Consider the following 25190-nt stretch of genomic DNA (forward strand, 5'->3'; position numbering starts at 1 on the left):
GTCCCGTCACGGTTTAAAAGGCCAGGGGCTCACATCAGAATTAAATAATGAATTATCTACACAACGATATAAAAGTAAAAATTAAAAAAATGAAACATGCTATCATGATTCCTCACATGATGCAAGTATTAGCGGTATTTACAATTCTATATCACGCAAGCTTATATTTACAATATATACGAATGACATTCATACTTTCGCTGTGGATACTTATCGATGCGCTCTTGTTTACAGAAGCATGGGTGTGTGTACTTAGCCATCGCTCGTAGCGAACGAATTTCTTTGAAGCACAGGAGAGCTTGGCAGATGGTGTGGAAAGGAGCATGATATGAAGTCTCCGATGCTTCAAACAGAGCATCGTGGTTGACCGAAGTTCTGGCTTGGGTATTCGACAGTAACACGAATCCCAAATGCACGATGTTGAGATTTGGCACGTGATCATTCTAACTGTAGCTACCAATCGTTCCATTTAAATGATAGCAGGTAGTCACTGCATCCCCAGTGAAGTAGCTCAGGCTGTAGTTCTGTCCTGTGGTGGAAGACAAGCTTTCCCGATTAGCCCATTTAAGGAGCCAGAATTCTGCAGCGAGGATTGGCTTCTTCGTTTATAACATGATATATTGCCAATTTGTGAATTTAATGAGTTTAAATCTTTTCTTTCTTGCATATAAAGAGATTGCTTTGAAAAGAGATTCACCGGGTCCAATATGGCGAATAATATTATCGAGAAAAATAAAAAGAACAATATGCAGTTATAATGTCCGCAATTTTACTCTTGTTTTCACCTTTCTCAAAACACAACGATGTTCGTGTTGGGAGTTAAAAGACCCTATGTCGCGCTACATCTACAGAACGATTATCACTGAAATTAATGCAATTTTGAGCACTAGAAAGAAAGGAATTTCACTCTACTATTTCTCAATCTCGGATACATTGGACTGTCAAAAGAGGAAGGAAAAAGTCATTGGTTAAAGGATACTGGAAACAATTCATAACGATAGAAAGAAATCGCTGGTTTACTTTCATCTTTAACTTTAAAACGAGAACCAGATGATGTGTACAGTACGCATGTATAGAAAATGAATTTAACATCCTGGGTGCAATGGTATTAGACCCTAGCTAGTTGGAATCATATTACGCCAAAGATAATGCGTAACTGTTTTCGAAGGATCTCTTTGCACTCACAGAATTCAGTCACACGATCGTGGAACTGTCTGTTCGTTCAAAGTGCCGTGGAAATGAACGAAGCAAATGACGATGAATGACCAAGGTCAACACCACCCAGTTTCAAAAATGCAATCTGGGCTGGACATTTACAGGCGACATTTGTGCTCCTACAATGGAAAGAAAATTTGACACGCATTAAACAACTGCTGCTCATGCCCACCACCTGTAATATTATCAACTTAAATACATCTTTTGTTTAGTTTATGTTTTAAACAGATACGATAACCGGGTGGCTTACCAATTAGCAAGATGATTAGTTTTCTCACAGTTCTCTTTAATTTTGAGTGGCTCCTTGAAAGCGATAACATAAGAAGTCATTTTTTTTTATCAGTTATATATGGTGTTTATATCTATACAGAATATACAATTTTACATGGAAGAAAAAATTCCCCCCATATTACAAAAATACGTACATACATTTGTGTAATTCAGTATGCTGTGTTTATATTTTTGCAAAGTATAATGCTCTTCCTTTCATCCTGAAGCAGGGTTGTGTGTGTGTGTCTGTTACGCGCCGAATGCAACTAAGGCTATAGGGCGCCAGAAATCGCGTTAAAGTATGGACGAAAAATCATATAATAGATCATATGAAACCTATTTGCTCCACCATCCTGAAAAAAAAAAAAAGGTTGATTTTATCTACTGTGTTACCAATGGAGATTTGAAGCAAAAACCCTTCAAATCTTCCTGCCTTAGAGACTTCCATCTATCGTTGTGGAAGTTGATAGCTTAAATAAATTCAAGGAAGAACTGGACAAACTTTTGGAGCAAATGGATGGGTGAAATGAGAAGGGTTTTTTTTTTTTTTGGCTGTGCTGTATAAGCTTGCTTTCCTGCATCATATGCCTCTGCTAATACTAATCCTATGGCGGCAAAGAGATGCCTGAAAAAGGCACAATCATGAAATATAGAAAAGATTTTGCTTTCAGTTGCAAATTTTATGTGTGCTGCGGATCATAACACTTTTTTTTTTTCCCAGAAACAAAGTACAATTTTGTTTTCTTGAGTTTTTTTTATTCTGTACTGCAGCTAAAGATCTATTATATTAGAACTATCTGTTTAAAAGATGTTCACTACGAAACATGCAGACCATTTCAGTTTTTTCTTCTTTTAATAAAATTGAATTATTGAGGGGAGATTTTTACATATAAGAGAAGACGACACAGTTCTCAGATAAATACATAACTATAATTGTAATAAATCAGCATTTGTGCTGTATTTTTTTAGCATGGACTGTATCTGTCAAGAAACAAAAGCTCAAAATGAAGTTATCCATTTTGATGTTTTGTAGATTTATTTCCAAATAGTGAATTAAATGCTCTTAAAATAATAGTGTAACTCTAAATAAAGTTAATAACTTTGTAAATTTATTACAATGAATGTATACAGAGTATATCACCATATCATACTTACCTCGAAAGAAAAAATTCTGAAAGTTATCTTACACTGTTCGTCCGTTTCACATATTCATTCCCTCAGATGGCATCACATCCGCCATATGCAAAAAATAAAAGATGGATGAGCCCATATGCTACGTCTACGAAATATAATTCGCAAAGGAGAGTACCTCACATACTCAACCTAATTCAAGAAGAATTCTCAGGCAGGAGCCCCATTTAAGTGTGATATGAAAATTTCACAGATTGTGTGCTAAAAGAAGAGCAGATGTAAGCGGGACGTCAGTGATGAAACAGTGGAACGACTATGCCAAGATGTCAAGAGTTCAAAGAATCCAACAAAGATGAGCTGGCCTGGAAAGTATATCACAACAAACAATAAGCCACCAAGCCGACATACGAAGAAAACCAGTACACTTTCTTGTGATTTTTAAGTAGTGGTTGGAAGATTAAAATCTATTTGGGAAGAAAATTCTTCAGCAATTAAGTAAGTTTGACAGTTTCTGTTTTTTCAGAGGGAAAAGGTGCAAGTTGGGAAAGCAAATCATGATGATTAATGGAATACTTCGATATGCTGGATCATGCCAAAGATTACTGTCTCAGGAAATTGGTGTTCCAGGAAGGCAGAGCTTCACCACACTATTACAATGGGGCAGCCGTTTATAAGATGGATTAGGTGGGTGATTCGAGGAGTGCCGTAATGGGCTCAATCCAATTCCATTACACTTGCTCGAGGGGTCATGTTAGCGACCAAGTGTGCAATGGTCTTTCAGGAAAACCTCATATTTTAGCTATAACGGAATTAATATATTGATATTATATTTCATAAGGAGTTAATATTGATATTATTAGAGTTATACACCAAATTTTATCGCATTCTGTGTTTTTATTTTATGTAAGCATTAGCGTAAAGAATTGGCAAAGTGAACGCAACGATTGTCGAGAGATGAACATTCGCTCCTTATGAGCCAGACGTTTTTAGAAAAAAGAAATAGAATTTCTAATAGATGAAACATGGGCTTTGATTCATTCAAGGATCAACCGATAATCGTGGCAACCATCTTGCAGATATCTATACACAAATGCCTAATAATTAAAAAAGTACATCAGAAAACCCATAAAATTTGGTAAACAATTTTAAGATCTTTATTAAATACGTATAAAATTTAAAACTAATATCTTAATCTTTTAGCAGTAAAAATACAAACTTTTTGAACGCCCCATCGTACATCCTATCTCTATCAGCTAACGTGGCAGAAAAAAAGGATCATCATGCAGCTGTGTGTAGGTTTAATCGTTGGTGAGAATTCCCATCGTGCACTTGAAAACTTTAGAGGTAACAAAAAATTATAGTTTTTCTTTCGGGGTAATATGATATGGTGGTTTAAACATTTTGCAACTTCCATAGCAAATGCAAACGAGTCGCTCCATGTACTTGCCGTTCTGCCTTACTCACGTATAGCAAATCTGCACATACTTTTTCTACTTTAGTAAATCACATTTATTTTCAGATTGAAGCCGCTTTCTGGCTGAATTATTCTTACCACCCACATCTATTTGAATGTGGAACGGTGGCATATCATTTTATGCTACAGGATATTGTAACCTCACCAGAACCCTGAGCTCGGGAAGGGGAGGGGGAGGTCCAAAAGAAAATAGAAACATGAGAACGTTACATAAAAATAACTTATGCTCCACAAGGACCAAGCTTGTGATGATAAGCCACTGATGTGGCATATGCCATTCTTTAAGATGTTTTATCAATTAATCTGCTTTAAGAAGACAAACGTATATTGCAAATTTTGTATTATATATAGTAACCGCAGTGTGCCATTATATTATGTTGTTGGCCTACTCAAATTTTCAAAATTGAAGTAATTAATGAAATTGTAAGATATTTTAGGCTTAAAAGTGGTTAAGGGGGGGGGGACTATTTAACCTTATGTGAAATAGCGGGAATAGCGACTGTACATTGTCAGCACCCCCGTTCTCATTTTATCTAACGTTTATCATTTTTTTTTTTTTTTTTGAAAGAAAAGTTACTTTTATATTATATCCTTATTATCTGGAATGTAGTACCCCTCACAACGTAGCCATCGCCAGGAACAATATTTGATAATAAAATAATCTACAGAATAAAAGACAAATAGAGAGCGTCTTCTTTGAACGTTCAGCTGTTTTTATTTCATAAATTTGAAGCCGATTTTGAATAAAATATTCTTCGATGAATCAGCAATTTCCATATTTTGTTATCACCGATAAAATAACTCAGTCAAAGGAGATTTCAGTCACGTGTATATAAAGGACGCAAGAAAAGAAACGACCAGCAAGACAAAAGGAACCCTATCATCGAAAAGGTATTCCATGTTCAGAAGTTTATTTGGAACTTGGACTAATTAAAAAGGGTCAATGCAACAAATTTGGCCACATTGAAGATATCGTGTAAGTTATATGTCTGTGAGCAATTACAGCGATGTACGACTACTCCCTTCTCTCCATTTCTTTTCACTCATCTGAAAGAAAAGCACAAGAAAATGTGATATACTGGTACAAACAAAATTAGATTGAATCACTATTGGTTATGCTAGATAGAAGAATGCCTCATTTTAAGCATCCTTTATAATCCATGCACTTTTTTTTAAATCACAGAATATGTACTTTTATCAATAAACACATATGAAAGGAGGTAACGAAAATCCATTTATTAAAATTTTATAAAATTTCTTAAATACCATTAAATGAAATAACTTTTGACATACATTTTATTATTATAATAAAAATTTCGAATATATTAACGATCAAAATTAAAGTGAGCATAATAGTGAATTATGATCTCGTTTCAATATGATAGTATATAACAGAGCTAGAATGCTCATTTCTCTTATTCTTCTTCAAATATTGATATCAGCGTAGAACGTTGAGCACCATAACTCTGTTATATACTATCAAATTCATATTTTAAACTCTTGTTGACTATTTCATTCACTTTCTCTCCAGGCACAAACTATCGATGCACACAATTATGGGAGATTTTTTGAACATTTTGGTGCATAATTGCATTAGATGAACACTAAGATACTCGGCCCAGTATCATATTGAGGTAAATTTCTCTTATTTTCTACAAAGATCTCGTTTCAAAGAAGTGCAGTCTTTCTTTTTCATAAGGTCTCCATATTACTCGATATCATTTTTTGTCAGCTATTGCTATTTCATTTTATAAAGACTAAGTGCGCAATATGAGTGAAGCTGGTGGCTTCTGTTTAGATGATAAAACTATGGGATACATTGAAAGTAAACCAGTGTGATTGAATTGTAGTTGGACCACTGAAAAAAATGGTCTGATTTCAAGAAGAACATACTACGGACTCGTAAGTCTTTCCACAGCACAATGGTTAAATATCCCAATGTGCTTCCAAGTATTCTCTGGCACCCAACCAATTTCCATTGATAATCAAATGAACGTTCTAGGCCTTGTTGGTTGACACAAATAAATCTTTTAGTAGACTGAGTTCCAGTGGCATTTTCTTAAGGGGCGGATACCCTTTTGCACCGTCCGTCGTCTGAGGACAACACTCGTTAACATAAATCGCAATTACCACAATAAAGTCAAGTATAAAGGAGAAAAATTTCCTGTATATTTAAGGCTTAAATATTGTTCATTGTTATTTAGGGTAATCATCTCTTTAGAATATAAAAGCATAGTGGCAGAGTTTCGTATATAAAACAGCTACAATTAGCGACTTGTTACGTATTTAGTGTTTCAGTGGATAAAGACATACATGATGTTGTTGAATTAGTAGCGTAATATGACCTAATTATTTAAATATTTATAAAAACGAATTATACACATCTTGGAGAACTTAATTATACACATTGTGAACGATAGTAAGAATGGAAATTTTACGGCATCTCGTAAAAAAAACGAGAAAAAAAAAAGTAACACATGAGGAAAAATATATCTTCGAAACTTGTTACTATGATAAAAGATTCCAAGGTCGTCGAGTTTGGAAGAAATCAAAATCGCATTTTGCTAGACTGCGCATTTATCGAATGTTTCCTTAAACTCGCTTTACGTCAAAGGGAAGAACTGTTCTCAACAAAAATTACGATCAAGGGGATCTACGGATATTAAGATTAGAGTGTGGAATTTAGTAATTAAAAGAATGTTTCTTGTGAGATTTGATTGATTTAAGAATTCTTGGTGCAAGAGCTACCGCGTCTAAAATGCGCCTGTAATTCTTGTGAGAATATTAGAGGAATATGAAGTATATTTTAATCATTTTAATGAAGTATACTAAGTAGTTAATAATTAATTTATTTTGCTTGCCTTAGCTCTTTAATTCTCAACTATAAATTATTGGGAACTCTAACAGCGGACAACAAATATCTAATATGCAAGCTGATTAACAGAAAGGTTCAGGGACAATAGTGGTCGATTGACATTCGAATTTCTTTGAACTCTTTCAGTTTTGAAACACAAACAGGAACAGAATGTCAAGTATAAGAAGAACGAAGTGATATATGTGTAGTAATCAAATTAGTGATTAATTTGTGATAACTCTAGTCAGATAATCGATAAACAAATTTAAAATTTGATATAAATAATTTTGGATTTCACTTTTTTGCAAGGCTCTCAAAATGCAACTATTAGATTCAGCTCGTTTTCGACCCTCCACATGTAAGACTCGACTTCCAATAAACGGATTTCATGAAATTTTACACTTGGCTATTACAGAAAGACATGTTTATCCATTCCAGATTTCATTAAAATCCCATAAATAGAAATTTCACTTTTTTTCTTTTCCATACGATCTGGAGTTATCTATACATATACTGTATTTTGTGTTGACCCAGAAAAAATTTAGGGACAGTTTCGATTCCATTTCCCACAACCCATTTCCTGAAGCAACCAAAACACTGATATAAGTTCAAAACAGTCTTGATCTTTTTTAACAATTTACTTCTTATTTAAAATATTCTTAGTGACTTCGGTTCATAATGTTCCTTTGTTTGGTTCATTTTTTTTTCTTTTTAAAATTTTAAAAAGAAAAGAAAATACAAGCTACTTAAAAGGAATTCTAAAATTTTTGAGAAGTTTTAAATTAAAATTCGAGATTTTTATGTTACATAGCAAGAAAATTAATGTTTCACGTTTTTGCTTTGTTTTGATGAGTCTGGCGATGTATTCTTTTGAAGAATATTTTAAGCCTTCTAAAAAACTTAATTAATGAATGTTAATTAACTTAACTGCCATAAAGGTTCAAAATAATAAGCAATTTACAACAGAGGCGCCACCTAGCTTCTACTGCTTTGGTGTTTATTCTAAACAGTCTAATCCAGAACAAAACTTTGGATACAAAGTATAGTTGTTGTTTTTTTCACCTCTATTCACTTGATTACAGAGCTTATTAAAAGAAAAATATCTGTAAAAATGACTAAAACTTAATAATTTAAGCCTTATATAGTAAATAGCAATTGAAGTACATTAACCAAAATTATGTTCTACAAACAACGAAGTCTTATTTTGTTAAGTTTATAAAAAAAAATTTAAACGTCACTATTTTAATTGTCTTAATTAGAAATAATTTGGCGGAAAAGAATTCAGTCCTCAGAGGGTTAATATACTGATATTTTAATCGATATATATTGATAATATTATATTTTATTAACTGCCATTAAAAAAATAAGACCAAAAATATAAAGAACCTATCGTTTATTTCTTATATATGCTAAAAAATTATCTGGAAACCAATGGGACGCAAAACCTTCACTGCGGACCACAAAAGAGATTCTGGAGATGATACCAGAATAGTTAATTCGTTCTCATCCACAGGGTAAGTCAAGAAACACAAAGTCCATAGTAAGTTTCCATATCATTTGTGTATATTCAAATCTGATCACTGATAGAAGGAATATTCTCTAGAAAATTACAAGCGAGACTGAGAATAAACGTGCATCTCCGCATTTTCACCACACCCTCTGCAAAATAAGTCGATAACTAAAAATAAGTGGACCTTCGAAAACCGGAAATTATAGAAAATATTTGTACAATCAATAAAACTTAAATGCTTTATGTATGCCTTGTAAACTGAGTTTCAGTCAGACTCACAGCTCTTAAAGTTTTATTTATTATGAATAATTTCCTTAAATTTTTTAATGATATTACAAAGATCATTCTAATTACTTAAGATATAATTGTAGATTATCCATTTAGTGGTTCATTCACTTTTCCGATTTTTAAACTGAGGCATAAGGGATATATCCTCTATTCCAAAAGAGCATAATATTTTTAATTTTAATCTAATAATTTTTATTTTCAATTTCACCTTTTAATTTACGCGTCACTAAACATACATTGTAGGCAAAGTCCCCACTACCAGATGACAAACTGAGAGATAGCTGAGAATCAAATGGAATCTAACTGAATACGAAGGGACACGAAACAATTTCAGAAAGTTGCGTGGGTTAGCCATTTTGATGTGCTGAAGGTGACCTAATTCTGTCTATCTGATGCATCCAAATTAATAACAAGGAGAAAGAGGCTGCCTTTTTAAAAGCAGGCGATATTCATCACTACAGAAGCAAATGTTACCTCACGAAGATGAAGATACTTCATGAAAGTCGTTAATCTCGTTTGCGAAAAGAGTGCAGATGCAATAGGAAAACGTCTTTTCACATTTTAAATACACGATATTCATTAGAATACGAAAAGGGAAACATCAGGAAATTAGTTTAGGAAGCAGAAATGAATCACAATTCCATTGAATTGTGGATGGCAACAAATGTATATCTGAAAACAGGAAAGAAAGTGGATCATGTCGAAACTAGAGCAGGATAAACATTCAACTTTGTAGGAAAGATATGAAAAAGTAACAAACATAACCGACTAAAAATACACCGGAGATTTGTATAAGCAATTTGGTTTCATTCCCTTTCTTTTTTAATTTCCATCTATAGATTTAACTACAGTAAGGCTGAAGAAAACTGATTTGGTATAACTTTCCCATTATTGTTTTAGGTATTTATATCTGCTGTATTTTCCTGAAGTGATAAGCACCTCTTAGAGAGCCTCACTTGAACGGCATATGACGTACGCATTACAAGGAAAATTACTATTTATAGAATGCTACTGTCCCAGAAGCTTGCGTTTAGCCAATGCATAAATAACAAATGGATTATTTTTGTAATAATCCTTACCTTTTTTTTTTTTTTTTTTTTTCAAAAGCAGTACCCCTCCCCCAAATTCATTAAATTGTATTATATAAAACAGGCAAATTTTTAAAACCCAATTATAAAAACATCTAAAAAAATAATTGGTCTGTTTTACTACCACTTCACCTGGGTTGAGCAGGAGAAGGAACTTGAGGCAGATGTAGTCTATGGGGTCAAACTTCAGTTCCTGTAAGCATGCAGCCACATTCCGAAGTTGGTCGCTCAGTGACGGTACACCAAGCAAAGCCAACGCCAGTAAATTAAACTTTTGACCGTTCGGCATAGTGGTTTCCTCTGGTAAACCGTTGTGCAGTCGATGATGAAGATGGTCCAGTATCAGCATATCACTCCAGGAGTGTTGCAAAAGCTTCATTTGGTCATCAACCTAGAAAAAATGAAAAAAAAAAAAAAAAAAAAAAATGAGTATCAGTGTTTAACAAACTGTGCACGAAAGATCATTTTAAAAAATCAATACAGTGAAATCACTTATACAGCGGGTTCTAATATAGCGTGGGAGGAGTTATTCTTTTAAGGAAAAAATAATGTGAAATGTCGTCACACCGCAAGCTATATCCTCCAAAACTTGCGTTACAAGATTTCTCCTGCACTTAGAGAAACAATTTACCGAAAGTAGAAGAACTGTAGCAATTTGTATATAAAAACAAAATGCTGCTAGCAAGTCTATGTAGAAAGAAAAATATTTCTTTAATTACACGCCCTTTTCAGTAGCCGTTTTTCGATGGAATTCAATGGAATTATGGGTAACTATAAGATTGCGTAAAAAATAAAAACTTGTTTGTAGGACATGCATTATCTAGTCCTTCAAAACTGTATTTTCAAGAACAAAAAAAAAAAAAAAAAAAAAAAAACCTCAATTACTCCATATATTGTTTTAACAGCTGCTCTGTAAAGTGAACTGAAGAGGCAAATAATCACACTGTTTTAGTGACTCAAACTGTGGTCCCAAACTCCCAGGAAAAGAATCCAGTGATTATGGCTAAATAAAATTTTGTCATGTACTGTTTACTAACCATAATGACAAAAAAAAAAAAAAATGTTTTAAAGCCACTAAAGCCTGTCGCTCATATCGACTTACTCTCGTACATAGAGGCGAGGGAGGGTTTTTAAATACATGTAGAAACCTTCACTTTAAAATTATAAAAATAAAACTGGAACAGGGGAAGGCTGTATCTTTATGGGGATTTCGCGTGTGTTGATTAAATGAAGTACATAGTCTCGTGGTACCATTCGGGATTGTGTCGGGCGTCGCAGGTGTAAACGAACTTATCCACAGCATGGCCTACAAAAGTGAATTTACTGAAACTAGAAAAAGGAAATTGAAGAAAATTACATGGGCACAGCACGTCGATTTATAGATATAACAAACTCAACTTGAAAAAACTGAACAAAATCTGCTTCGAATGCTTCTGAGTGGTCCTTCAATTAACAGAAAAAAAAAAAAAAAAATCCGAAAATATTAAAAAGATCATAGCAATCATCCAAAACTAAGAAGCCTAACATTCGAAGAAGTTTTAGTGAATTAGGACATTATAAAACCAAGGTGCCCGATGCACTGAATTTGCCTCACAGCAGTGTATTGCACAGAGCTTGGAAGGGACCGGAGCGCACCGGAAACCGTTCCGGTTCGTAAAACGCATCGGTAATGATCGATCATACATGTAGTGATATGTACGATCGATCAAGGTTTTTTTTTTTTTTTTTTAATTACATCACTACTGGCTACTAAACAATATAGCTTTTCACTACTAAACAACTGTGCCATGATAATGTAAGGGTTAAAATAAAACAAAAAAGGCACATCTTACTTTACATTGCAAAAGATTTCACAAAATTACTAGGATTTTAGAAATATGTTGCATCGTTCTATAAGAAAATATATTCTAATTGCATAAAAAATTCGGGTAAATGTTCTCTAAACCGTTCTCACTACGGTATTCTTCATATCCTTCACCATGTGAAAACACGTAGCAAGATCTGAACTGAAGGAAGATTGTTTGAGAAACTCCCAATGAAATATTTCCAAGTGTGTTGTTCTTAGTTCTCAATGTGAACTATTGGGTTTCAGATGCATCAGCGACTTTGTATTGTGTGTGTGTGTGTGTGTGTGTGTGTGTGTGTGTGTACGGGACGATTTAAATGTTGTGTGGACTGAAAAACATGGAATAGCTCACTGGGGAATCCTACTTCCTCCACCTGAGATCGTCTAACAGAACCTCGACAGAAGAGGATTTCGGTTAAGGGTTATGCACAGCCTAAGGTCATAGATCAAAGAAGAAGAAAATATTCCTGTGCGAATCCAATAATTAAACTAATGTAGTACTTACAAAATAATTATTCAAAACAGATTTTTCAAAAATCTGACTGTACTGTTGTGTGTTGACTGTACCCTAATAAAAAAAAACCAGAAAATTTCATCAACTGTACGAAGCTTATGTTGACGTTATCGGATTTTAAACAAAATCAATGTTGTTGTGTTTTTTTTGTTTTTTTTTTCAGTATGGATGTTATGTAAATCTTAAAATTGCTGTACGAATCTCAAATCCGTACTGCTATGGTATATTGTTCCCACATGGAACAATATAGCATAGCAGTACGGATATTGTATATACCACCACACAGTGGTGGTATATACAATATACCACCACTGTGGTATATTGTTCCCACATGGAATAATATACCACAGTGGTGTACCCAGTGCTGCATTCGTAAAATTAGCAGAACGTATACTCAATGAATGTCACGAAAAGCAGAGCGCATACTGTGCATATCGGCTTATTAATCGAATTCCAGAGGGTATACGGTTTTAAAATAATAAAACTATAAGTATTGCCTAAAAATCAAATTCTAATAAATTTATTTTTTAATTTTCAGTAAATATTTTAATATTTAATTTTAAAAAATATTTTAATATAATATGTAAATATTTTCGGTACCCGAAACTTCTCTATAGACTAAGGGTGGTCAACTTTTTGCATCGTGCCACCGATAGGAGCTGCGTGTGCCACGAGTGGCACACGCAGCTCCTATCGGTGGCACGCCTTTTGAGTTGTGAGAAATAAAGACAAACGCAAACATTAAATTCCATGTTTGTCAGAAATTAAGACCGGTTTGTTTGGTTTTTAGGAGCATTAGCAACTAAGGCCATATTGCTCGGGGATATGCGGTGGTCATTCCTTAACCTTTCCGCATCCTCCGTATTTGGTGGTGACGGGCTCGAACCCCGGTCTAATCAAGAAGCGTGTGCTGCTCCTTCCCACCTGGCTACGGAGGCGCCATTAAGACCGGGTTTTACTGCCTGTTAGCACCAGCTTAGTTAGCTAGGGGCACTCCTTATGACAACAGTTCAGACAAACGTTCGTTCATTAACCTGTAATAATTTTTTTTTAAAAAACGTATATTACTTTCACTTTTTTTCATTATTTCAAGGGCTTAGCTAAAATTCCTTTATGTAGTTAGCAAAAATAATTAGGCGCCAGATCCGAATCTTTTGGAGGCGGGGAGCAATGATTGATTCCCTTTTAGAGCCTAACCTTAAAGTTTTTGTATGGGACTTCTCAGCTTTTCACAGAAGAGTGGTAACGAAATTCTTAAAAGTCTGCGACTCCCCTTCTCTCGATTTGCCTTGGGTGGCTTTCAGTTCCAACCCTACTGACTCGTTGCGATATTTCCAACATAATGTGGCACGTTTCAAACTCTATCCAAAAAGAGAATAGTAAGGTTAATTAATGACCAGTCTCTAAGAAATTCCTTCCACTCTCTGCCATCACACAGGCGTTCAGGTGCATTTACTGAAAATACTTCCATGGGTACTGTCTGAATTGGCATTTAGCCTACTATGATATTCCACAGCTAATCAAATCACACATGGAACAATGTGAATTTTCAAATCACACATGGAACAATACACGAACTTCAATTAATTGACATCCATTCAACTGCCCAATTCTGAACTCCTAAGACTAACTTTTCCTCATTATCTCCTCTTTTGTTCTTCAGAACAGCCACCTTTCGTGTGTTTCTTTAAAAATTACACTTATACACAAATTCAAGTCCAATGTCAACAAGTCTCTTCCGTGATCACAAAGCTTCAACGAATACATGTTACAAGTACTAAAGGTTGTAATACCTTTCGCGTTTACGATGTGTTATGTTGTTTTAAAAAATATTGCAAGCAATTTGCGTAAGTTTTGAACTTTTTGTCTATGATTTTTTTTCCCGTACATTTTAAGCTCAAATATTCAGTTTCTTTTTCGCCATTCATTATTCGCATTTCGTTTGTATATGTTAAAAATCTCAAACCCTTAAAGATTTACTTCCACTGTCTGTCTCATCCATCATACACCAAAGATATTTTACGTCAGCAGCAACAACTATCCGCAATAGGTAAATTCTGAGGAACATGGGAGGAGATGCATCCACCCACGGGGTTGGCACAAAAACGTAATAACATTATGGTAAACAGCGTGGAGAAATAAGTTATGAACTAAACTTTGCAGTAACTGAGTAACTTCTCGATAGATGGCATTTCAAACAAAACTGTTCTCGTGTTCTTTACACGTGATCGACTCACTGGAGTTGAACAACAACTTACCGTGGCCTACTGACCTATTTTCTAGAGAAGAAATGGCATCAGTGAAAGTGTTCGTATACGTATTTGCCTGGGGCGCTGCTTGCTGTTGGAAAACCTGCCAATCCACGTGACTGCTTCCATTCCCAGACGTCGGGGTGAAGGAAGTGATGGATAACACAAACACAACAGTTTGCTGTCCTGGAAATGTGACATGTTCAGGCGATCAACTTGTCGTTGAAAAGGAAAACGTCTTCCGTGTAAGGAATCGTCAGCAGGTGTTAGCGACTGGAGGAATGATTGATCCATTTTGTTGATTATTATTATTATTATTATTATTATTATTATTACAGAAGAGTTCGTCTTCTGAAGATTTAGTTTATTTGGTATTATAGAACATCGCAAGTTTAAAGCAGACTTCCTCCTAAAATTGTTATCCTAAAGCTGTATAAGTCACTATTAATAAGAGCCACGACATCAACATACACTTGTACGAGTGTTACTAGGATATATTTTGCTTACATTACAACTGACTCGTGTTTAAGATTTATGTTAGACATTCACTATTCAATATTAAGTAGAGATTGCAACTTTCAATGTTTATTATTTAATAAGCTTTACTCTATACTAGGATAAATATAGCGTTTTTTTCCTACGTTATTATTTTTTTTTATTTAACAACATTAATAATTCATTAAAATTTAAAAATAATTCACTTGTTCACAGTCCAACAAAAAAGGTGGTGGTGGGGGGACTTTGCCTACATGTTTTCATATACTATACATTGTTTAGTGATGCGAATATAAAGAAAAGATGATATTGAATATTTCTAATACATGTATTTCAATTCGGTAAAATTGTTATCTACTTTGTAATATTAATATTTCTAATATCTAATATTATATGCTATATTATCTTATATAATATTATAGAAGATAATATAGCATCTTAATAGGGAAAATATTATCTTTTGGAGTAGGAGATATATCTTCCATACAGCTTTTGGAATAGGGGATGTACACCCGATGCCCTTTTTTTCATAAAGAGGAAAAGTGAATGAACTGTTAATATGGAACATTTTTGAAAAGCACATGCACCACTTGGTGGGTTAGAAACATTTTCAAAATCAGCTAAATACATTTTTTAAATTAAAAATTATTTTTATTTTTTGCTTCAAATAAGTAGGCAGTTATTATTTGCGTTTTCCAGATAAAGTAGGTGAAATTGTCTCTTAATTACTTTGAAAATTACTCAAAAACTCTCGTTTTTGAGAAATTTCCAAGGCTAAGTAAGGAATTCGTTCGCAGTAAATTCATTCGCATCGCACATTACAATGATCTCTACTTTGTTGCGTGTTTGTGAAGAATAATACGATACTGCCAAAGGGAAACGTAGTGAGTTTTCGATGCAAAGAATGCGAGGAGATTAACTTCAAATTGCGTATTCTAATGGGCGGGCATCATTCCTACTCATCGAGTAGGAATGATGCCCTCGAAGGGCATCATTCGAGGATGATGCCCTAAAATGACGGATTCATCAAGAACTCAGCTGTCGAGCTCAACGCTTGAACCCCTGATGGTGCGTTAGACAACACAACACAACAGAATTCCCAAAAGAAAACGCTTGCTCCATTGGAAGTAGGTATTGCAGGTGACTCCATTGTCAGGAATATGGGAAGTACCGTGTATTATACAAAAATTTGATAGGTGGAATAGGACCAAGTCATGTCTGTAGGGGTTACAGTTAATGATGTAGAAGTTATTGTTTAAGGGCATAAAAAGGTGATACTGTTGCACAAGTTGGTATAATCATATTAAGAGCAGGAGATCTAAGCGTTTACTTAACACGTATAGGACAATGTTGGGAAAAATTAGGGAGCTAGGATTAAATTTGAAATTGTCTGGAATTTTGCCCAGACATGATAGAAAGAGTACATGATGAGAGCCTTGCCAAAAATTCAGTCCTGGGAAAAGAGCAAGATTGTGAAAGGTTCATGGGGTAGAATTTTTCTCCACCATGGTCTGTGCTTGCTTACGTGTTTTTTTTTATTAAAGGGACAGGATACACTTAAATAGAGATGATGAGGTGCAAGAATAGTAGTAATAGTGGCATGTGATGCAAGAAAGCAAGTGTATGAGTTTATGCAGCATCAGCCAAGAAAAAAAAATCACACCATTCCCTCCAAATGCCTGTCCAGTTCCTCCTTAAATTTATTTTCTCTATCCACTTCCACAACGACAGATGGAAGTTTGTTCCAGCAATTAACCACCCGCTGGCTAAAGGCAAATTTCCGCACATCTATTCTATATCGGTCTTTTCTTAATTTGAATTTATGCCCCCTTAGGTTCGTAATCTGAACAAGTGGAAGGATCCCATCAGAATTCAGCGTGCTGAACCCATTCAAGGCCTTATACACCTCAATCAGATCACCGCGCAGGTGCCTAGTCTCCAGCCACTGCAATTTGCAGAATTTAAGCTTCTCTTGGTAAGATGATCCCTTCATTCCCCTCACCAATCTTGTTGCCCTTCTCTGTACACGCTCAAGCAAATCTCCTTCTTTCCAAAATTGAGGCCTCCAGACCTGTACGCAGTACTCCAGGCGTGACCTGACCATTGCCTTATACAGAGGGACAATCACCTCCTTTTCCCTGCTAGTAAAATTCCTATATATCATTGGCAAAACCCCATGACCTGCCCTGGAAGCCTGTCTGCATTGCTCAGAAAACTTCATATCTGACTGCATAATTACTCCCAGGTCTTTTTCATTTTCTACCACATTAAGTGTAGTACCACACAGTTGGTACGTTTCTCTGGGGTTACTTCTACCCATATGCAGTACTTTGCATTTGTCAAGGTTAAACTTCAGTTGCCACTTCTTAGCCCATCTGCCCAAATTTTTCTAGATCCTGTTTCAGTAGCACACTGTCATTAACAACCCTGCCAACCTTTGTATCATCTGCAAACTTCGACACTAAGCCTGATATACCTTCATCAATATCATTGATAAATATACAAAACAACAGTGGACCCAACACCGAACCCTGTGGGACTGATGTTATTAGTCCACGAAGAGCAGCACCCATTCATTACCACCCTCTGTCTTCTCCCACTCAACCATCCTTTTATCCATTGTAGCAACTTACCCTTAATACCATTCTGCTCCAATTTGTACAATAGTCTTCCATGCGCAACAGTGTCAAAAGCTTTCCTGAAATCCAAATATATATCAAAATTATTTTTGGTATCCAGTTCCTTTGTAACCACATCATAATATCCTATCAAATTTGTCAGACAAGACTTTCCCTTAACAAACCCATGCTGTGTCTGAATTATTGCTGCAGTCTTGTCTAGATGATCCTGCAATGCATCTTTAACCAGTGACTCCATTATTTTACCAGGAACAGAAGTTAAACTAACTGGTCTGTAATTACTCGTGTCACCCTTCGATCCCCCTTTGTGAATTGGGGATACACTTGCACATCTCCAGTCCGTGGGGACTTCCCCTGAGTCCAAGGATGCTTTCATAATTATGGCTAAGGATTTGCTTAGTTGCTTTGCCGCCTCCTTTAATATAACTGGATACATCCCATCCACCACAGGTGCCTTTCTTATGTTTAATTTCAACAATTTCTCCTCCACTTTTCTCTCAGTTATTAAAAAATCATTAAGCACCCTGCTACAATTTGATAACCTTCTGCCATTTTCAGACCTTAATAACTCCTCATGTGTGAATGTAGATGCAAAATACTCATTCAGTTTGTTTGCTATCTGAGCATGATCATCAACAGTCGAACCATCGATATCAAGTGGACCAATCAGATTCATTCCCTTCCTTTTAGAGTTTATATAAGTAAAGAAATCCTTGCTGTTTTTCTTAGCATCCTTTGCCAAAGATTTCTCGTAATCTGCCTTCGCCTGCCCAACCTCATTTGTGACCTGATTACAGACTAGCTTATATCTGCCATAGGCTTCTGAGTCGCTTGATAATTTATATGCATCCCATTCATTTTTCTTCTCTGTCACGAGTCTCGTTAGTTTATTTGATAATCTTGATATCGATGGGTCAACTGTTAATGATCCTGCTCAGGTAGCTAACAAACTAAATGAATATTTTGCATCGACATTCACACATGAGGAGTTATTCAGCGAGGGGAATGCCAGAGGTGTATTCAACTCTGGCAGTAAGCTAGAGAATCTTGTAATAACTGAGAGTAAAGTGGAGGAGAAATTGTTGAAGATAAATACAAGAAAGGCACCTGGGGTGGATGGGATCTATCCAGTTATATTAAAGGAGGCAGCAAAGGAAGTAAGCAAACCCTTAGCCATAATTATGAGAGCTTCCTTGGACTCAGGGGAAGTACCCATATGGGGGTGGTTGTGCAGGCAGATATGAAGTTTTCTGAGCAGTGCAGACGGGCTGCAAGAGTAGCTCATGGTGTATTGTCGATGATATATAGGAATTTTTCTAGCAGGGATAAGGAGGTGATTATTCCCTTTATAAGGCAATGGTCAGGCCACACCTAGAGTACTGTATACAGGTCTGGAGGCCTCATTTCAAGGATGTAGAGCTGCTGGAACGAGTACAGAGAAGAGCAACAAGATTAGTGAATGGAACAAAGGGGTGCTCTTACGAAGAAAGGCTTAAGTTTTGCAAATTACAGTGTCTGGAGACTAGGCACCAGCGAGGTGATCTGATTGAGGTGTATAAAGCCTTGAATGGTTTGAGCATGCTCAATGCTGATGGGATTCTTCCTCTTGCTCAGAAAAATCACCTGAGAGGGCATAAATTCAAATTGAGGAAAGACAGATGTAGGATAGACGTGAGGAAATTTGCCTTTAGCCAGCGGGTGGTTGGTTGGTGGAACAGACTTCCATCCCTTGTCGTGGAAGTTGATAGCCTAAATAAGTTTAAGGCTCAGCTGGACAGGTATTTCGAACGAACAGAGGGGTGAAGTGGAAGTGGTTATTGTTTATTTATTTATTTTTATTTTATTTTATTTTTATTTATTTATTTTTTTTTTTGGCTGATGCTGCATAAGCTTGCTTTCTTGCATCGAATGCCTCTACTAATGCTAATGACCAATTAGGCCTAAACTTTGAACAATATTTCTTAATGGGTATGAAACTTTTAGCAGCTTCCACGATTAATTCCTTGAATGCTTCCCACTTAGAATTTACTGTTGGTAACATCGTCAGTTGATCCCACTGTACTCACCTTTACGGAAGCAAAAACCCTTTCCTTTACCCCTGATGGTAATTATATCTTTAAGTAAATCCCACATCAGCACACTGTGATCACTGCCACCTAGTGGTTCCTTTATCTGCAAATCCACGAATTATACACGAATGATCACTGTATAATACAAGAATTATCACTTAATACACGAATGATCACTGGTGATAACCAGATCAAGAGTATTACCCTCTCTGGTTGCCTCTCGAACATGCCGCTGCAGAAAACAATCATCCAATAAATCCATAAAAGTCTTACTGGTGTGTGAGTGACCAACCCACAAGTTCCAGTCAATATCTGGGAAGTTAAAATCCTCCATTATAGGACATTCTGATTTACTAGCCCACTCTATTTCTCTGTACAATTGTTCATTGTACACATTAAGCCTATAACACACTCCTACTCTTATTTTTGCTTTCGCAGTGCTTATGTCACACCAACTGACTCAACAGTGCACTGTACATCTATATCAACTGGATGCACTTCTTTTGATTTTGTTTTTCCTAATTAACAGCATGACACCTCCTCCCTTCCTATCCTGTCTATTCTTTCTGTACACATTGTACTCCCCAAATTCCAATTCCTAATATCCGTGTGACACCACGTCTCTGATATCCCAACAATATCCGCCTTTGATGTCTTGACCAACACTTCAAATTCATCAAATTTATTTACTATACTTCTAGCATTGGTACAAATGCAGCATACACGCACCTATTCCTATTCCTAGTTACCCTGACACATCCCATATACCCACCTGTTTCACGATAACTGCCTTCAGTCCCTGAAACTCCCAGCACCCCTCGCTCCAGGTCGCTACTTATTCTAATAGAAGTTGTGCAAGAATCACCTTCACCTCTGCCTGCGGCTACTTTTAACCTTTTAGTCTGTGAATCCCCCCCCCCCCCCAAGCTAGCAGTTTCCCGACCCACCTAACACTGCCTCGATAGCATCAGCAAATATTCTTGCACCCTTTCTATTTAAGTGTATCTCATCCCTGTAGAAGCAGTCTCTCCTATTAACAAGCACAGACCACACTGAAAAAAATACTACCCCTTGAGCCTTGCACATTCCCTCCAGGGGCGAATTGATTGACAAGGCTCTCATCACGTACTCCCTCCTATCGTGTCTGGGCAGAATTGCAGACACTTTCAAATTTAACCCTGACTCACGACTTTTTTGCAACATTGACCTGTACTTGTAATTGCCGATGCTATTCAGGCAGCATTAGGTGGGACAGAAAACTGCTAGCTTGGTGATATAAAAAAATTAATAGATTAACAGGAGTAGCTGTAAGCAAAAGGGAAATTGATCTGTTTCTACTGGGACATTCAGCAGCCTTTGCCCTCATGGGAAGCACAGTTGGCATAATCACCTTTCTCCCCCACACTGGGTGGAAAAGACTCGAGTTCAAATTCCGTCAATGACGCGGGGAATTTTTATGGGTCTTTTTCACAACGTTGTTCAGTCAGTCGATCTGAGGGTAGCATGGTTTTTACCTCCGGAAACTGGATTTTCATCTAGAAAACCGACCATAGAACACACAATTTACAGACGTGTTATATATGGCACAATATAGCCTAACCTGATAATGCACGTAAACTCCTACAACAACCAACCAGCAGCAGCCTTGAAAGCATGATGTGCAGGAATTATAAAGCATGCTGGGGATGTTCATTGGACAAGCAAATATATGGGCTGTGTTTTGGTTACTAAGAGAAAAATCAGGCTCGCATATACTCTGTTTGCTTGATATACCTGTGCTAGAAATACAGTAAATAAATTTGATGAATTTCAAGTATCAGTTGAGTCATTAAATGTGGACATATATGGATTACAGAAATATGGTGCCACTTATAGAGAATGCAGAACTTAAATATGGTGAGTACAATGTGTGTGGGAAGGAGAAGGGTGAAGGAATTATGCTCTCTTGATTAAGGAGCATACAGAATCTAAAGCAGAGCACCCAGTTACATGGGTGACCAGTTGAGACAGTTTGGTGTGATATAATTTCTGGGAAATAAAAAGGAGAGAGAGAGAGAGTATGTTATAGGCCAAATGTCTGCGATGAATATAATGAACAACTATACAGACAAACAGAGTGGAACAGAAAATCAGAATGTCTTATGAATGGGAGATTTTAACTTTCCAGATTTACTAGAACTTTTCTAGATTTATTATATGACTATTTTCCACACCAACATGTTTGAAAGGCAACAAAAGAAAACCAATACTCTTGATCTTTTTGTCATAAATAACTCTCCCTGCATTAAGAATCTCCAGCTAAAGGAACCACTAGGTGGCAGTAATATAACATACTGATGTAGGATTTACTTAAAGATATAACTACTATCAAGAGCTCGTAGTTATAACTTGGTATAGTTCTGCTGTACTCATCCCTGAAAACTTCTTCACACGTAAATGTAGATGCAAATTATTTATTCAATTCATCAGAATTTGAACAGGATCATCAACAGTTATGCCATTCATATCTAGTAGATCACTGAAGTCCTTCCATTTCCTTATAGTGGTCACATAACCAAAGAAGTCTTTGATATTTCAATTCGCATTCTTAGCCAAAGATTTCTCATAATTTGCCTTAGCTTGCCTATTCCTACCCATCCTCCAGTGACTTGATTGTCTTCTAGTTTATTCTTACTGCAGGTTTCTGTGTCCTCCCCCCCGTCTCCTGAGAGTATATAATTATCCTATTCATTTTTCTTCTCTGCCACGTCTCATCAGTTCTGCTGACATCCATTTAAGTCTAAACCTTGAACAATACTTCTTAGTTGGTATAAAGAGCCTAAGTAGCATTTTCGATTACATCCCTGATGATTCCTATTTACGATCTGAAGCTGTCATCAGTTGCGCCAACTGAAAAAAAATTTAAAAGCTGTCTAAGCCCATTTAGTCCTATATATGAAAACAAAATTATCCTTTATTAGTAGTGGAAAACGATTTAAGGAAGTAAACTTATACAGAATCGGCCAAAACATTGCCCACATCACGTGTTCATTCCCTCTAATAATCTGCCTAATTTTTCACTAAATTATTTCAAACTATCCACTTCCACAACACACACCAGATGAGATGAAAGTTTTTTCAACAATGAATTACAGGTAACCCTCGTATAACACGGTAGTTAGGTTCCTATAAAATGTCGTGTTGTGCGAAACCGTGTTATACGGGACTAAGAAAAAGTACAAAATGGGGGGGGGGGGAGAGTTACGTTCCAAAAGCTAACAAATATACACTATTTCGTTAACAAAATGTTAAAGAAACTAAAAATAACCATTCTAGATTTTGTGTATCCTCTGCTCTCTTTAAAATATCAGTACTCTGGGTTTGTTTGCCTTTGCTTGATAGATCTTTGTGAATTTCATCGCATGGAACTAAGCATTTTTGAAGCACCTTTTTGAACTTTGGACTCCTTTCATTGAAGAATCTGCATTCGAAAAATGATGCCATTTTCACCAAATCCCTTCACCAGCCTCTTTTTCTACCAGTAATTCTTGAACGTCTTCAGTAATCTTTTTTTATTTTTTTAGGAGCATAGGCAACTAAAGCCATGTTACACTGTGTATATTTGTCTATAAATTGCGTGTTTCCTGAGATCGATTTTCTGTTTTGCTGGACGCGAGTATGCGGGAGGAAAAATAAAATGCTACCCTCGCCTGAGCCCGATTAACTCAGCCACGTTGTGAAAAAGACCCATAAAAATTCCTCCCGTCATCGATGGGATTCGAATTCAGGTCTTTTCCACCCGGTGTGGGGTAGGAGGGCGATTATATCAACTGTGCTACCGACGAGGGCTTCAGTAGTCATATCATCAAAACCTTCCCCTCCTACCGACGTAGCAAGTTCTACTATCACATCGATTCCGTTTTCTGCCGGCTCGACCATATTTCCTGAATGAACTGACTCTGGCTATACAGTTTTCTAACAACACTCAGTTAACGGTGATGGTTTTACTTCTTTGAACGATAAAACTATGATTCTGATACAGTCCAAAATTAAGAAATGTTTCCATTACTTCAATAGATTCGGAATAAATTTTTTCCAAAATCCATTGTAATTTTCTGATGTAATGAGTTTTAAAGGTGGATATAATGCCTTGATCTAAGGGTTGAATGAAAGAAGTTGTATTAACCTAGTACAACTGTGGTGATATGAACATAAATTCAACGTTTGGATAACTTAAATCTTTTGGATGGCCTGGTGTGCTATCCAAAACTTTGAAATATAGATTTTTCCACAAGTTCAACAAGCACAAGTTCAATAGCACAGAAAGTAACACGGGTACTTCTCAACAAAATAAAATACAGGGATTTCTCAATAATTTTTTTTTTTTGACTAGCGAGTCAACAGTGGGAATTCAAAAAGAGTGGAAATGTTGAAAAATTACATCCAACGTTTCCCCTGCACAAAAGCTCAAAAATACCTAGTTATGCGAGGTTTACCGAATTTCTCTAACCGTGTTATACGGGGGGGGGGGGGTTGCCTGTACTGAAAACAAATCTTTGGAAATTTCTCCTCGTTGCACGATAGCTGATTTTTGGAATGGGAACACCAGACGTTTATCAATTTATAAATGGGTACTACCTGATTTTATGATAACAGAGAAAAGTGGAAGATAAATTGTTGGAGCTAAAAGGGAATAAGCCACTTTAGGCTGACAATATCCACCCAATTATCGGTATATCAAAAGAAGCAGTAAAGGTAAGAAAACCTTTAGCCATCAATATGAGATCATTCTTTGGTTCCTACAGATTGTAACCAAACTTGTCACCTTGACAATAATGCAGTTATACAGCAATCACAGCACGAATTTGTAATGGAAAGATCTTGGTCAATCTGATCAGCTGCTACGACGTAGCAACAATGGAACTAGATACAAAAAAATAATTTGCCTTCATATACTTTGATTTTCAGTAAAGATTTTGATACTTTTCCACATGAAAGATATGCAGTATAAACTGGAGCAGCGTGGCATTAGTGGTAAGTTACTGTTAGGGATAATGGGATGGCCGAGTGGCAGGAAACACAGTAGTTATAAATAGGCTGACTGCTCTTCGTTGGCTGAAGTTATTAGTGGAGTCTCTGAGGGTTCGATGCTGGAACCCTTACTTTTCAATATTTATTAAAGATATTGATAAAGTCACATCAAAAAGTTTATCAAGTTAAGTCTGCCGATGATATAAAGTTTGGCATGGTGGTTAATAAGAGGAGTCAGGAGACCTAGAGAAATTAGGCAGATGGGCGGAGAAATGGCAATTGCAGTTTAACATTGATAAACACATGGTGCTGTACATAAGTAACAATAATCCCAAAATAACATACCAAATGGATGGGACCACACTCAAGGTTTCAGAATGAAAATTACATAACGGTAGTTGTGCAGTCCAACATGAGTTGTTTGGGAAGGGCAGTCAAGTTTCCAAGAGAGCTTATGGTGTTCTGATAATGATATACTAAACTTTTGCCAGCAGGGAAAAGGATGGTGTTATCCCATTACATAAAGAAAGTTAGGTCA

The 25190-nt window shown here is 36.1% G+C and overlaps 1 protein-coding gene across 1 annotated transcript in view; it reads right to left on the reverse strand.

Annotated features, from left to right (window-relative positions):
• Positions 1 to 25190, reverse strand: part of LOC150087946 (nuclear hormone receptor FTZ-F1-like) — a 171829-nt gene that overhangs the window by 9870 nt on the left and 136769 nt on the right. Inside the window, exon 3 of the mRNA XM_090369285.1 lies at positions 9963 to 10221. Within this exon, the coding sequence (XP_090225411.1) occupies positions 9963 to 10221 (259 nt within the window). The remainder of the gene's footprint in view (positions 1 to 9962; positions 10222 to 25190) is intronic.

Source organism: Mastigoproctus giganteus, chromosome 3 (assembly GCF_048544385.1).
Source record: "Mastigoproctus giganteus isolate SK-2022 chromosome 3, ASM4854438v1, whole genome shotgun sequence".
In the NCBI taxonomy this organism is placed as follows: domain Eukaryota; kingdom Metazoa; phylum Arthropoda; class Arachnida; order Uropygi; family Thelyphonidae; genus Mastigoproctus; species Mastigoproctus giganteus.